Below are 16213 nucleotides of genomic sequence, written 5' to 3' on the forward strand. Positions count from 1 at the left end.
GACTTAATTCGATTTAAATGTAGTCGACTAAATTTACATGCCATTTTAGTCGACTAAAACTCGACTAAAATGGAAGAGAATCACCAAACTTTTCTGTTCATTTTCCATACATTTGACATGCTAATCACATCACTCCTGGCTCCTCTCTCCCTTGTTACCAGGATAACCGGGGAGCGCGCGCTCTCATTGGCCGCGGCTGCACCACGTGACCACAGGCACAGGCACAGTCAGACAGAGCTGAGTTTTCGCTACAGCCCCAAAGCCTGCTGGAGTTTTGGACCGCGAGCAGCTCAGGAGGACAACCTGTTGGCATCCACAGTCCACGGCCACACTTGATTCTAAAATCCTCCCCCACACGCAAAGGAATGGACTATTAAAGCGATCGGAAGAAAACAATCATTATACATCTCAAAGCGAGGTAAGTTGTCGCTACTGTTGCCACTGCTGCTGCTGCCACTGACTCGTGTGTGTGTATTTTTCCCTTTTTTTTCCTTCCTTTTTTTTTTCTTTTTTACCATTTCCTGTTGTCGCTCAGGTTGGAAGAGTTTGCAGGTTGATTTTTTTTTTACCAGCATATCTGCGATCGTGGGAATGGCAAATATAGAGTGACAATATCCGCCCACTGACTTTGGTAACTTTGCAGCCGCGCAACAAGAAGAAGATGCTAACAGCGGATAAAGCTTTACTCATATTTCTAATCGGATGAGGCTGCCTATCTTGTCCTAAATGAAGTCATTGAAGGGGGACGAGGGTAGAGGCTGTAGGTGATCGTAGTGTTTTAGTGTGAAGAGCAGGCAAGAAGAGGAAAAGCCAGTCCCAGTGCCTTAGTTAAAAGGCAAGGCAAGTGGGTATCTCGTTTCAAACACTGTCTGTCGATGGAGGCAGCTGCTGCTTTGGGCTGGGGCGTGAGTCCAACGTGGTTTCATCTTTTTAACATTCAACTTAAAGCTGTCATTCAGTGCTCGATATTTGTTATTTTTTGGCATGTGTTTGGGAATGCGTTCATTGATGCTCTTGTGCCTTTGTACACAGTGACTCATGACGTGAATCATTTAAAAGCCAATGTGTGCAAATGCCATTGTGCACGTCCCAGCGGTTCAATCAGCTGTCATTTGATATCAAGCCATTCATTGGAAGAAGAACTAAGGAATCTTTCTCCTATGTCTATTTGTGAACTCTTTGAAAAGTGCAGAACCAGAAGTCAAAACATTACAGTCAAAGTGCAAAGTGTCAGGTGGAAATTCTACAAAAGTATCTTATTAGGAAGAATTATCAGCTTTCAGATTCATCTTCTGCTGCACCAATAATGTGCTTAAACTTATACCGTACTAAAAAAGTATTCATTATAAAACTTAGTATAGCAGTAGTCTGTGGCAAAATACAGATCAAAATTCTCATTTTAGAATAAATTACATTATCCGTCTTATTATGATGACAGCAGGTCCTACAACTAAGTTCATTGGGCGGCACATTAGTGGTTAGTGCTCTCGTTTCACAGCAAGAAGTACCCGGGTTTAATCCCCGGGCCGGAGTTAGTTTATCTGTCAGGTTTCCTCAGAATGATCTGGTTCCCCCTACCACTAAAAAAAAAAATCACAATAGTTTTCTCTCTGTTTGGGCTCCCCTGAAAATCCTGTCTGACTTTCCTGTCTTAAATATAGAGGGGAACCAATCTTCATGCAATATTTGTCTTATCAGCTTAATAGCAGTGTTTGTTTCCTGTTATAAACCTAGCAGAGGAGGTTTAAGTGGCTGAGGACACTGCTTCTAAAAGTGGCTTCAAGTATTAGGAGATCCTCATTGGGACCAGAGTGAATTATTCATACTTTCGGCCGGTGTCCCGCAGGTTTGTGCTTGCTTGATTTGGTTTCATGTGGGATGTCAATAGGAAACACTATGGTTCAATTTCCTCCTGTTGTCTAATTTATACCTGAGGCGGCGACTGAGGTCATTCAAACGGCCAAGCTGCGTGGACGCGTTTGTTACTGGGTGGAGTGGGCGTAATAAGCTGTTAGCGATCAAAGGCAGCCGTCCAAACATTTCAAGATGCGAACCTCTTACAAATGTGCACTATATTTAAAAAAGATGCTCTATTTTCGTTGGCGTGGGTGTCATGCGGGTTTGTTTTGGGGTAAGACTGACCACACTGGTAGCATCCTCTGTAGTTAGATCCGTCTGGGCAGCAGTGCTTTGAATTGGAGCTTTTTAGAGCAAACATGATGGGAACCTAAATGAGAGAAAGATGTGTTCAACAATATGCTTTGGCTTTACTCATTTCACCCTAACCCTACAACTGTTTTTGATTAGATTATGAGTTAAAGTGCATCTCGATACTTCTCAACCCCCCTGGCTGAGGTAAACTGAGCAAACAGCCTTTTTTCCTCTTGTAATCACTGACAGTTTGGTGTAAGCGTTTGTGCAGCAGTGAAGCTTCCGCTCCTCCAGCCTCCTGGATGTTACTACACTTTTTATCTTGTTGATCCGCTGGCTCATAATGGCTTCTCTGTCATGATTGTGGGTTTTCTGCAGGGCCCTGACGCACAAAGCCTCAGACTGACAACACACGCTCATGTGTACTGCATTATGATGAAGTCTGGGGCAGTTTTCTCTCTCTCAATGGGAGGACGGGCGGCTGAGAGGGGCCAGTGTTTTGAATGAAACAAAAACTTGGTCAAATTGAGTGAAACAAGGGATAGAGTTTATAATCTAATCCAAAAAAAAAAAAAGGAGACGTTAACAATTTCATTTTTGTGCTTGATAGAACTGCACCCCATTATTTAATCAGCATTTGCGCTGATTAAGGTGATGGTCTTTGTGATAAAACCCTTGATACAGTTTGTGCACACTAGAGAGTTCCTTTACTAAATCAGTAATTCATGGATTATTTTGATAGTTGAGTAGCATCACACACTTAATCCGACAAGCAGTTCTACCGAAAGGGAGAAAGTGGCATTATGAAGAATATGGGAAATATGTGGAACAATTCAAATCAAGATGGTTTGTTTGGAAGATGTGCAATGATGGGGAATAAGTACAATGTAAGTATATGAGCAATCAAACCATTAAAAGGCTGTAAAAACTGCTTGTGAAAATGAAAAGGGAACAGAAAAGGTACAGAACTACAGTAAACAACTAAGGTATAATGACATTTCAGCACTTCTGTTGTTTCACGTCACACTTTAACCTACACTAAGACTAAATGAATCAGCACCAATTCATGTGTTTCTTGTAATACTACTCAAAAGTACAGTATGAACCAAATCATTATGTCAAAACTTATATAATCGCAAGCAGGAAACTCCCATTTAGGTTTATTCCAAAATGATATACGAAAAGGCCCAACGATATTGAGATAGTTATTTTTGTCACTATCACCACACATCTCGCACCAAGATAAAAATGTGCCTCTCAAAGCGTAGGTGGAGCAGCCCTGACCTTACACCAAATAACGCCGCATATAGGGTTGCAGCCAGATATTCATGGAGCCGGTGAAGCACGCCACACTGAACGCTGCTCTTCTCCACGTGTGTAACATGAGCGCGGTTGCCCCGCACAGCTATGCCATGCAAGCGCAGGCTTTTTGGCCAGGCGCTTAAAGACGACCAGGTGATCAGGCATGTGACTGTAAGCCAGAAAAGGGTAAGGGTAATTTTAGTGGGTATCAAAACTAAGTGTTAGGACGGTGAAAGGGTCGCTCTGAGGTCTGCGTTCAATTTGGGCTTGAAAATAATGGTGACGGCCCCAGTTTTGCAGTGGGCTGAGCTTGGTGTAACAGTGGTATGTTATTGTTTGGTCAAGGCAGAGGTGTTGTTTGGTTTAAGGATTCGATTTAAATCCTTGTTACTTACAGCATGTCATTTGATGCCTCTCAAGCCTCATCAAACTCTACGGCATACAGGCTAAAGCATCATGTTGTTGTCATGATCTGGTTCAAAGTTTTGTCAAACACAACACGACCTAAAGCTGTATCATGTATGAGGCTCTTTCTTTGTTGAATTTGGTTTAAGTACTTTCCTGTTAGCGTAAACATTCATACCACAAGATACAGCTGAAGAGAGACCTGGATCTTTGAGCTCTTCTCTGCAGCATTAGCTTCTATTCTTTTTAATTCTGTTTAGTCTTGATTTCATCTTGATCTAGGCCTGGCAGTATTTGGAAGGTCAAATATTTCCTGAGCTAGTACTGTGTTTTATCAGTTTGAGAACCACTAGCATAAGTATTTTTTTTTACAGCAGATCAGAGCAGTATGTTGACCGACCATAAGCAACAGCTGCATGATCATATCTCAGTGATACAAAGCGATACCAAAATGTGCAGCCGAGTCAGTGGAAAAGGCTGCTGCACATAATGGCTGGGCGCTCAGACCCTTTTCATATTAAAAAAACCCTTAACAAACTCTTCATCTAATCATACTTTCCATATAATGGCCATTTGTGTTATTATTTAAATCATTATCTTTTATTAAAGCTTTTTCTGTGTTGTGTCTGAGCTTGGTGTAAGAAGCAAACTTGCTTGTTTTGTCTTCATAGGACAGAAATGTCTCCCGTTTCTTGGTGTTTCATTATATAGCCCTGTGTGATGGGGTCAGTTTCATTATCTGGGCATGGGTTCTCCCTCGAGGCTCTTCTGCTGCTTCTGTGTTTGTCTTGGATTATCTGTTGCGACTCTCGGGTCGAGCTTTACCTGCGGGATATAAATGGACACTTCGGTCTGTTACGTAAAGAGGCCACAACAAGATGTTCTGTGCTGAACGCTCTGCACGCTGCCTCGGATCAGGGAGCAAAGAGTGAGTCAAGTTTTAAGCCCCAAGCATTTGCAATTAAGGCATGGGAAAGATCGATGGAATTGGTGTTTGGGTGAAAATGTGTTCAGCCAGCACAAGAGTGGAAAAGCTATTGAGCACAGAGCGTTTGCCTGTAGAAGTTTATTAAGTGACATTTAAATTGCTGGGTATCACGACCCCCCCACTTTTAAAACAGAACAAAGTTTAAACGATAAATGAACCCTTTCCACTATTTAACGCAGAATTTTTTCTGTTCCTCTAAAGTTATAAGAATGAGCTGTTTCATTGGATTGGCTCTCGATTTGTCTGTTACAAACTACCATGCTCTTAGTTGAGGTTGTCACAAGCTTTAAATACAATCAGATAAGATTCAGTAAATTCATGCATAGCCCTAAATACTGTAGGTGTACACAATATGGCATTAATCCAATACAAGCTGGATACAATACAATCATTGGTGCCTGGTTACTTGATCTAGCAGTGTGTTATTTTCAATAGTTTTTGGCAAACATATATTTGGTCTGTCACTCTGTATCACTTATAACCCTTAAAAATGCCTATGATTTATTTTTTAGATGTGGTGTGGCCAACTCTCATTAGACGAGCAAGTAAAGAGCCAAAATATAAACATATGGGAAGGAAATGGTTGATTGTGAATCATTTATTTATCTTCAGAGATTAGGGAATACATTTTAGTGATCATCTTCGTGTTTGGTAAACCTGTGGAGGTCAGTGCCCTCTCCCAGGCCCTTTGTCCCCTCAGTGGTGCTTTCACCCCTCACATAGACCTTAAGCAGCATCTTGTGTCCTGGGACATGACAGGAGCTTGTGACGTTTGCTCTTGTCTTCTGTGTTGTGTAACAGCAGGTAAGAGCTTAAGCTGTTAATTGGAGACAGTGATCCAGGGGCCTGCAAATAGAGCCGCGAGCTCTTACGGTCCGATCAGGTCGTGGGATGCCGACAGCTTCATAAAGCCATCAGCTTCATCGTAAACAAATGGATTCAATTGTTGTTGTTTTTAATTCGAAAAGTCTTTAGCCTTGAGGCTTCTGTGTGGCATGGCCTGTCTGCTGCCTGATTATTCCTTATTATCACTTAAACATGACAAACATGAAACCATAATTGAATTGAGATGCGTGACATTTGCATATCATTTAGTAGAAACCTCAAAGCAGCCTCGGAAACATTGAAGAGCGGTAATTAGCCAGTATGTGACCGCCGTTGTTTCATGCGCAAGCGAAATGAAGCTAAAGTAGACTTTAACGGAATGAGACATTTGTTAATTGGAAAAATAATTGTCTCCATTTAATTATTAATTACACCAGTGCTGATCATATTTGTTTACTGTTTAGCATAATAATTAGTGGGATATTAAGCCGCTAAAGATGCTTTGTCCTTGTCTCCATTGGTGATTAGCTTAATTAAAAACTGCTAAATGCATTTCTTTCATTCTTTATTTATTAAGTAATAAATAAGTTGAGGTTTCTAAACTTTGAGAACTTTGAAAATTTAACACTCGTCCTGCCAGTGCTGAACTAAAGCATCATCAAATCATAAAAAAGGTAAATGCCACCAAATCTACCCAATTATTGCTATTATTATGATTTTTTATAAACAATGAAAGCTGGAGCGGGTCAATGTAGTTCCGGACAAAGCTTATCACATTTTCCAAATCACATGGGAGGAGATTTATGTTAAAAATTGGTGTTTGGTTCCTTTGTGTGTATCATCGGGGCATCGGCATAAGGCGAAGGCAAAGGCAGCTTGAATGTGTTAATGGTGAACTATGTCCATGGTATTTACACGTGTATGTCAACACTTCAGTCAGACCCCTGGGAAAGGACAGGAGCACAGTGAAAAATGGTCACGAGCCGGATCTCGGCATCGTAGTTCAGTTGTTTTTTGTTCATTGAATAAAGTGCATGTTTTAGTTGGTCAATGAACAAATTAAGCTTTATCTGCCTACTCAGTGCATGCTTCATTATCGCATCAGTGTTTTAGAGGAACTGCTAAATAATATCTTACGGGAAATAACCTATGCCTTATTGAGCTTGATATAGACGCTGAATGCCTATTACAACTGATGATAAAAGGCTGTGTGTAGGTCAAAGGCGATGGACTCATTTTGGAGGCCCGTGGGTGTAGCATTTTGTCAGGAACATGTTGCGTATTGGAGCATGTTTCTAAGACAGTGGTAATGATAAGAGAGACAGCAGCGAGCAACATTGAGGAAAGGGTTGTAGTCCAGACACAAACCCATTATGTTGTATGAGTGGTTTCCAATTGCATTAAATTGAATACAAAACTGGAAGCACTCGCGTCTCAGCTATACCGTACAGAACCTGGACTCAAACCGCTCTCTAATTGCTGGCTTGAAGTTATAAATTGTAAAAGTCTGTTGCAGAGTTTTCGTCAAGCATCTTTGAAAGCCCAGGTGAAGAAAAAACACAGGGCCCTCAAATTCAATCCTTAATTTGTGACACAAGTTTGTATTCTTCATAAAAGTGGATCAAAGGGTGTTCAAAATCCAAAATGATATATAAATGACCTGTCACACCAAAAATCTTACTTGTATCCTTTACCAAACTTGTCTTTATTTTTCTTACTGTCGTACGAAGTGGGAGGAGTTTATGGTTGCTAGGTAGCGAAGCAGCAGATAAATAGTTAAACAGTCAGTGCAAATGTCTGCGTCTGACAGAGGTGGGTTTAAAGTTGTTAGTGTCTGGCTCTATTTTGTGTCATCTATGCTAATTTAAGAAACGTGATTTAGATGATCAGTTTTGTGTGTAACCGCTTGTTACTCATACAATAATAATAAGTTGTCCTCCATTACTTATCAGATCACCAGACTTGATTGAACCTACATTAAAACCTCTAAAACTGCCCTTCATTTGTCCGAATCCGCTTTAAAGTGTTGGGTGGATGAATTCCAGAAAATCATCCCAAATATTGGTCCTTCGAGCCAGATTTTACAATCCAGATTACTTACCAAAACTCTGGTCACATGACTGCATCTTGGTATTACTTATGTATCTATAGTAATCTAAGTATAACATCTGTATGCAGCATGAAGTGCAGTATTAGCACTGTGGCGGACGGGGCTAATTTGATTTGTTTCCATCTGCGGCTAAGCTCGGAATAGCTTCCCTCGCTCTCATCTTTAGCCTCAGGAGCTCAGCCGCAGCACTGAGCATCAGAGATGGGCTCTGTGCAAGAGCTCCAGGGCCAGTGCTTTGTGCTGTGTTATGATTACAAAGCAGTGATTTTCGTCAGATGCTCAAAAGACTAATCGTGTGTCTAAAGCAGGATGTGCTTAAGAAAACTGATTACAGCCAATAACCCTGTCCAGCATCCATAAAGTGTAATCAAGAGTTCACCTCGACTCACAGAGCAGCTCTAAAAGTCTTCGTTTTATTTCTTCTGCTGTTTTTTTTTTTTTTTTCATTTTATGATTAGCGTTACATTTGAATTAAACGTCTCTTTTTAATTTAAACAAGTTCTGGAGACTGAACGGAGAAGAGAAGACCTGTAAACTGATATGAGACTAACAAGAATCACATGCATTTCAGGACATGTTTGTAGGGCTGGGCGATATTGACCAAAACTCATATCTCAATATATTTAGATTGAATGTCGATATACGATATATTTCGCGATATTTTTTCTGCAAAGTGAGAGCTGTGAAATGAAATGTTGAGTCAAAGCCAAATATGAGTATTTGAGTAGAGTAGTTTTATTGAAAACTACTTTAAAATGGAAACATAAACACTGTATAACAAAGCTCCGTAAGGCGCACATTTAAATAAAATGATTGCTTAAATAGAAATAGCCTATAAAATAAAATAGTTAAATCTTTTTCTGAGGGCAGCATTTATAAAGTGCTCAGTTTAAGATAAAGTTGTTTAAAAATCAGCTTGAGATTACCTGTTTCTTTTTGTTAAAGAGAATAAATGCAAGTTGGTCATTTTATGCTCACTACTGCCACCTCGGGTCTTGTGTGTAACTGTAGTCTCTATATTAAGCTCGAGCATGGCTGCTCTTCGGACCGAAGAAACAACTTTCTGAGTGACAGTGCAGGATTTTAGAGGCAGTTGTGGTGAATAGGCCTGGGCTCATTCTACACATTAGGACATGGCTGGAACATATAGAGGGAGGAAAATACTTAATTTTAACATTTAAAACTCTGTATAGTCCCTTTTAACTTGATAGCTTATACCGATATATGCAATATGATCCATACCTCATTTAAAAATATATCTATGTCGCCCAACCTTTGTAGAGGTGTAATAAACTTAGCTTTACGTCTTCATTCTAAAAACGCTTTTGTTTAGTGGGTGTCGGTGTCAACCATTCATACATACTTTACACTTGGGTTTTGCAGTCGTGAAGTGTTTATCGTGTGTCTTCCACTGTGAAAAATAGAATTGCGGTGTCACGTTTGAGTTTTTGTGGCGGCCTCTGCAGTCACATCAACACCTGCCTGATGCCGCAGCTCCTCTGAAGCAGGGTGTGCGCTCTAGTTCTCTAGCACTCGACTTTATGGTTTATTTGCATGCTGCTGGTATGACACAGGAAGCAGAGGTAACATGCAAAAGACGAGCGGAGGGAAGCTACGTCGTTAACGCTGAAAAACTGCACAAATTATTCCTCAGAGACCACAGCTGAGCCACTGAAGTCATTCAGATGCACGAAATGGCACTGTGGATTCATAATAGTCAGTAAAAGGCTGATGGAAAGACTAAATGGAGGACATTAGGGCAAGGTGAAAAGGGAATTTATTAGCACTGCTCTGCGATTAATGAACAGAGTGCTACTGACATTCTGTTGTACCTGCTGAAATGCTGTAGTTTTATTGCCAATTGTACTTGTTATACTGCAAGCTAGAGCCATATCGGAAGATTTGGTATCATTTTAAAGGTTGTTACATTTTAAAAGGTGCTTTTTATAAGCAAGATGTTGTTCAGCTATTGCCATGTCTGCGCTGTAGTAGTTTTTGGAGTTGTAGCAGGATATTGGCTGATTGTGCTGAACAACTTTTAAAAAAAAATGGCCCATACAGTTTTTTTTTTTTTCGACATCCAGGAGTTAATGCGAACATGGAAATAAAACAGTTTCAGAACTTGTTTGCGGCGGTCTAAACTGCAGGGCTGGTGGATTTTATTCTGTTGCTACAAGTCCCGACGAAGACAGGATTTGTAGCTCACTCTTGAGAATATTCCTCATGATGCAAAAGTTGAAATCAAGTAGATTTATCTTTATTCAACCAGGAAAGTCTCACTGAGATTCTGAATATATTTTTCAGGGGTAAAAAATAAAGCTATAGAGCTGAAGCGCGTGGGATTGTTTTACTTTAACGTGTGTCGTGGCCCGCAGCTCAGTGACTAATGGACTTCTGTCTCTCTTTCTCCAGCCGTCTGAAGCACACCGACCTCCGCAACAGCAGCAGCAGCAGCAGCAGCAGCAGCAGCAGCCATGGGCAAACAGAACAGCAAACTTCGTCCGGATGTGATGCAGGACCTGGTGGAGAACACGGACTTCACCGAACACGAGATCACCGAGTGGTACAAGGGCTTCCTGCGGGATTGTCCCAGCGGCTCCCTGACCCTGGAGGAGTTCAAGAAGATCTACGCCAACTTCTTCCCCTACGGCGACGCGTCCAAGTTCGCCGAGCACGTCTTCCGCACCTTCGACGCCAACGGGGACGGGACGATCGACTTCCGGGAGTTCATCATCGCCCTCAGCGTCACGTCCCGCGGCCGGCTCGACCAGAAACTCAAATGGGCCTTCAGCATGTACGACCTGGATGGGAACGGCTACATCAGCAAGGCGGAGATGCTGGAGATTGTGACGGTGAGTGATTAGAACTTTACTTATTTGTATCTTTAGTTGTGCTTTCTTGAAATTAGGATGTCAATCTCTTAACCCCCACCTGTTCAGAAATCTAGAAGCTTCTTGGAAGAAAAAAAAAGTAAAAACGCGCCAAAGAAGCAACAAAAGAGAGACAAAAACGTGCCGGAAAAGCAACTATAATACAATGAAAAGGTGACTTAAGAGCGACAAAAAACTTGCCAAATCATGCCAAAAACGGACAAAAATGTGAAACACAACAAGAAAATCAACGAATAAAGCGACGAAGAAGCACGTGTGTAGGACCACAGGAGGGGCTTATTGGGAATTGCCAAGATTCAAAAATGACTCTAAGGTGCGTGAGTGGCTCAAAACACTGCTCCAGGTATGTTTTTTAATGTGAGGGCAACACTGTAGCATGGCGAAAAGCCCTATAAAGTCGATTTTGCATATTAAGGATGTCCAGATTTGCTCCGGATCTGTCCATGAGTCCACATGTCTCTGGGACGGGTCTGAACTCTCAAGCAGCTTTGGAGCAGCCGCCGTTTGATCGATCCATCTGTGCCCTCTGTTCCACTGTCCACAGTCAGACAACCAGCTGCTGTGCATGTTTACCAACAGTTCTTCACACAGGACAGGGGCCAAACTGTTTTCCTTAGCTATGCAGAATAATGAGACCTGGAGAATATAGATATTTTTACATGTATCGTTTCATTGAATATAAAATTGATTATAAATGTAAGATCAGAGCTTTCTTGAGATACAGCTGAGATGTTTTGCCGACAGTATAATGTCCAGGTGTGCACTTTGACTCGTATGACGCCACCCTTTCGTTGCACGCACCTGTCGCCGCCTCATCCCGACTACTGATTGGCCGACAGCTCCGACGCACCGAAACAGAAATCCTCTCCACATGTCGTTACATCACACATCGAGCTAAACTGAGCCAGGACCAAAGAAACGCTAATCCCATTTCAAGTTCGTGCCACACTGTATGCGGCGAGAGCACGTGTTAACCGTCAGTAGGCAACACAATGAGACTTTTTATTTATCTTTCTTTGATTATAAAACAGAGTGTAAAAGTCTGTGTCAATTAGAAGAAACCAGCAAAACATCTTTCAAATGTGTAATAAAAGAAAAACAGGAAACTAAGACATTTCTCATGCTTTGTCAAAATACAAAATCTGTGAGATATTCTTTTTTGATTCCATTGATTTCATTCCATTGGAGCTTGAATTATTCATTGTGAAAAAAAAAACATATTTATAATAGCTGCCTGTCCTTGTCTTTTGCAGGCGATCTATAAAATGGTGTCTTCTGTGATGAAAATGCCTGAAGATGAGTCCACACCTGAGAAACGCACAGACAAGATCTTCAGACAGATGGACACAAATAGAGATGGTATGGCTTTTTAATTTTTTCCCCCCATTTTGCCTACTTACTTGCACTAAGGGCTTGCTTGAGTACTGTTAAATGGTTCAGCTTACAGCTAGGTGGCGATAAACAATGACCCAGCCTTTTTGAAGAATAAAGTTTCTGTAATATTTGATGTATTGACATTTTTCCCCTTTCTATCTGTGTTCAGGTAAGCTGTCGTTGGAGGAGTTCGTCGAAGGCGCCAAGAACGACCCGTCAATCGTCCGACTGCTCCAGTGCGACCCCAGCAGCGCGGGACAGTAGACCCCTTGGACTTTTTATTTTAGCGTTTTCACTAATAGACTGAAGCGATCCTTCCGCGCCGACGCGAACAGCCAATGTTATAGAGGCACATGAAGCCCCTGTGATGTAAACCCGTACACTGACATGCAGCTGTAAATAGTCCTAAACCAAAGCATTGTAGTACTGCGGTCTCCATGTACCTCTATGGCTGGGTCATTCGGGGGTCTTTAAATGGTACAGGGCTCAAGGATTTGTCCAGCGCATCCATGAGACGGCTCCAAGTTTGAAGTTGTTTTTTTTATTTCATTTTATTTTTTTTTACGTTCAAAGCGTTTGCTCGACGAGGACACCTGCTGGTATAACGTGGGTTGACGGACTGAGAAGTATTTCGCATCTAAAACACTGGATAGAACAGTTTGTCATAATTTGCTGTATTGACAAAAAGAGAAAGGCATTCTGGGAAATGTAGGTTAGAAAATGAAAATTAGAAGGATTTTAGAAGGGACAAACAGGTCATTGTGCATTTTCGGAGGAGTATGTTACATTCAACCAAAACTGACTGAGGATTTTAAATGAAGACTTGATTTTTGTTTGTCAAAGTTGTTTGGAAAGAGACTTTTTTTTTTTTTTTATGTCAACGCGCACACCTCGCAATCAATCAGTTCATTTTGAAGATATGCATAAACCAAGCTGTGTTCTCTTTGTTCAGCTATTGTTAAAACTGAAGTGTAAGCAAAAAAAAAAAAAAGAGTTAGATCTATGAAAATATAATGTAGGATGTATCTTCTTTTATAACGAGGAGGCATCGTGGCAATTGGCCGCGTTTCACTTTTAACTTATTTGAATGTGAACCTTTTATTTTATTTTACTTGACGATAATATAATATGTACAGTATAATCATTTCTGCTAGAGACAGCGTCTGAGAGAAAAGGAGAGGACCACATGCATCGCTACGAATCTGCTTTGAAAAGCCGCTGACACTTCTAGAAGATGCTGTTTTTTCCCGTTTGTGACAGGAAGAAAATAGATACACGTTTTTACGGCGTGTCACCATGAGCTGCCACCCTGAGATTAGATTTCCCGTGCAGGCGGTAAAAATAGGCATTATTCAGTTTCATCCATAAACGGTGCTCCTTTGAAGAATGTCTTTTCATACCAAGTAGTACCTTGAAAACTATTTGGCTGTGTTTTGGGCCAAACCGAGGACTAAATTACCTGCAGTACCATCAGAATAAGCCACAGTTCGAGAACCACAATCACATTTGTGTACGCTCTCAGTCGTCCATGAGTTTTCCAAAGCAATAGAGGTTTCCGAAGTCGTCAACCGCAAATCAAGTTGACGACTTTGAAAACTTCTCCTACGCTGTACATAAGTTGCTGCGATCTTGAATGTATTTTTACTTATCAATTTCCAAATCAAAAAATGCTCAATGTTATCTTGAATATTTAGAAAAAGCAACACAGAGCTATGAGCTTCCACTACGTTTCGCTAAACCTGCCCCGACATCCTGTTGCACTGAGATCAGCTTCTGTCGACTGGTTCGGCCAAAACAACGACCTCAAAGCAATTTTCACTACGGACGAGTCGGGCAGTGATCATCTTTGGCCTCTTTTCACATAGTCAGGCAAAGGACAGTCCCGCATTTCACTTTCTAGCATCTTGTGGTCACGTGCCAAATGTAGATGATGAAAAAAAGAGAACAGTATTGCACCCGTTTATACTAAACTGAGGCTATATCTGTCGAACAAACATTGTCACTGTATCATTTTGTAGGTTTTGTATTAACTCGCATTACATGCTCTGTGTAGAATGTCCATTTTGTTGTTCTAATAAAGACAAAATGGGAAAGCGATGGAATGGCCATTTGTTTTTCATAATCTTCAGTCTGAGGTAGGTAGTCGGTGTAGTTCTGCTGAAACAAATGAAGTACAAAGGTTTCTGATTCATTCATCAAGTTGGTTGAAAGGACATCTTTGCACACTGCTTTCATTAAGAGACTGCTAATATAGAGCTCTGCCTTGACATTGCAATTTGATCTTACCTGCAATGAAAGGAACAGTATAATGGCTGGATCAGGACAGTTCAACAGGGTACATGTTAACCCTTTATAATAATTTGAATGCAGGTTTTCAGGAAATATAGTAGTCTTAGCAAACTAAATATGCTGTCATGGATTCTTAATTTGTTTAAGACCTAATTCTGTAGTTTGTGCCTTTCCAGCGTGTTCTGAAGTGCATGTGCTTCTTTTGTGTAAAACCATTCCTTTTTAATGCTCTTGGACATATTTAAAACACAGTTGTGCTCAAATGTTTACATACCCTGGCAGAATTGTTTGTTTTTTTGACCACTTTTAAAAAATATGAAAGATAACACACGTTTTTTTCTTTTTCACTCATAGTGGTTGTGTGAAGTCATTTATTGTGAAAAGAAAACTGAGTTTGCCATTTTTTAATCATAATGTAAAAAGAAGCAACCAAAATGACCCTGATCAAGAGGAATGGGCCGCTTTACCTTTTAGATTATATACAGAACCTTCTCCAACTACCACAAAAGACTCCAACAGTGTTGATTTCGTGTTAATATTTTGTCTTAATTTTAGTCAAAGTGATATTCTTAATGACTAAAATTGGACTAAAACTAAATTAAAAGTTTTTCCTGAGACTAAAACTATGACAAAATGTCATAGATATGTCAGATATTTTAGTCGATTAAAATAAGACTAAATAAAAATGAAAAAAGAGACTTTAGGAGCCTCATATCATGTAAACTCACTGCCACAGGAGCAGCTCCATGATTAAATATGATTATAATGAGTAGGCTATTATAAATGCAAAGTTGACTAAATTTGTCTTAAATTTAGTCAACTAAATTTACTTGCAATTATAGTCGACTAAATCTTGACTAAAATTGAATTACATTTACGTCAAAAGACTAAGACTAAAACTAAATTAAAATATGTTGTCAAAACACTGGACTCCAAAGTGTCATTGATGCTAAAGGGGGCAATACACAGAACGGGTAAACGTTGGATCAGGGTCATTTTGGTGCTTTCTTTTTTCATTTTCATTTGAAAATAGCTAAAACGTTTTATGCGATCTTTCATATTCTTTGAAAAATTGTCCAAAAAATATCCAAAATTATGCCAGGGTATGTAAACCTTTGAGCACAACTGTATGTGAACTGAAGTTTGCTTTTGAAACCTACACAGCCTTACCACCTGGATTTACTAAGTAACTGTTTTGATCTAGGGTCCCAAAGAATGAGATCAGCAGACGACCTGAACATCCTGAATGACCAGGTTACTCCATCAATGGATTTCTTCTTCCCTGATGGCACGAGCATATTCCAAGATGACAAAACCAAGATTCATGGGGCTCAGATTGTGAAAGAGTGATTCAGGAGCATGAGACATAATTTTCACACATGGATTCGCCGCCCGAGTCCAGAACTTAACCCCATTGAGAATCTGTAGGATGTGCTGGAGAAGGCTTAGCACAGTGGTCACACTCTCCCATAATCAACGCAAGAGTTTGGTGAAAAGTTAATGAAACACTGGATCTTTAGACACTGCAGAGGCTTATTCAAAAGTCGTAATCAAAGCTAAGGGCGGTCCAACGAAATACTACTCAATACTACTCAAAACTCCCATCCACCATGACTTACTAGAAAACTTATAGTATAAACCTGAGTCTTAGTGGAACTGTAAACATACAAGTCTAAATAGTAAAAAGCACATTTCATTGTCTGCAGTCTTTAATTCAATTTACACATCTATACAGTCGACCAACATGATATTCAAGTGCCATATTATTCATTTTGACTGGTCCCACAAAAGGCACTTTACGTGTTTCACCATAATTACAAAGGCATGACGCGCACCTTGAGTAGTTTGTGACGATGACAAAATGACACTGAAATGTTA

The 16213-nt window shown here is 40.4% G+C and overlaps 1 protein-coding gene across 1 annotated transcript; it reads left to right on the plus strand.

Moving 5' to 3' along the window:
* The first annotated feature begins 223 nt into the window (after nt 1-223).
* LOC306973632 (neurocalcin-delta B) lies at nt 224-14109 on the plus strand. The gene is made up of 4 exons (XM_079570603.1): nt 224-418; nt 10194-10633; nt 11926-12031; nt 12216-14109. The coding sequence occupies exons 2-4, from the start codon at nt 10256-10258 to the stop codon at nt 12308-12310; spliced, it is 579 nt and encodes a 192-aa protein (XP_079426729.1). The 5' UTR covers nt 224-418; nt 10194-10255; the 3' UTR covers nt 12311-14109.
* Nucleotides 14110-16213: the final 2104 nt, after the last annotated feature.

Source organism: Gobius niger, assembly GCF_951799975.1.
Source record: "Gobius niger genome assembly, chromosome: 14".
Taxonomy (NCBI): domain Eukaryota; kingdom Metazoa; phylum Chordata; class Actinopteri; order Gobiiformes; family Gobiidae; genus Gobius; species Gobius niger.

Coding starts and splice junctions, on each gene's coding strand:
- LOC306973632 (XM_079570603.1), top strand. CDS start 10,256: ATGGGCAAACAGAACAGCAAACTTCGTCCGGATGTGATGCAGGACCTG. Junction 10,634..11,925: donor AGATGCTGGAGATTGTGACG/GTGAGTGATTAG, acceptor TGTCTTTTGCAG/GCGATCTATAAAATGGTGTC. Junction 12,032..12,215: donor GATGGACACAAATAGAGATG/GTATGGCTTTTT, acceptor ATCTGTGTTCAG/GTAAGCTGTCGTTGGAGGAG.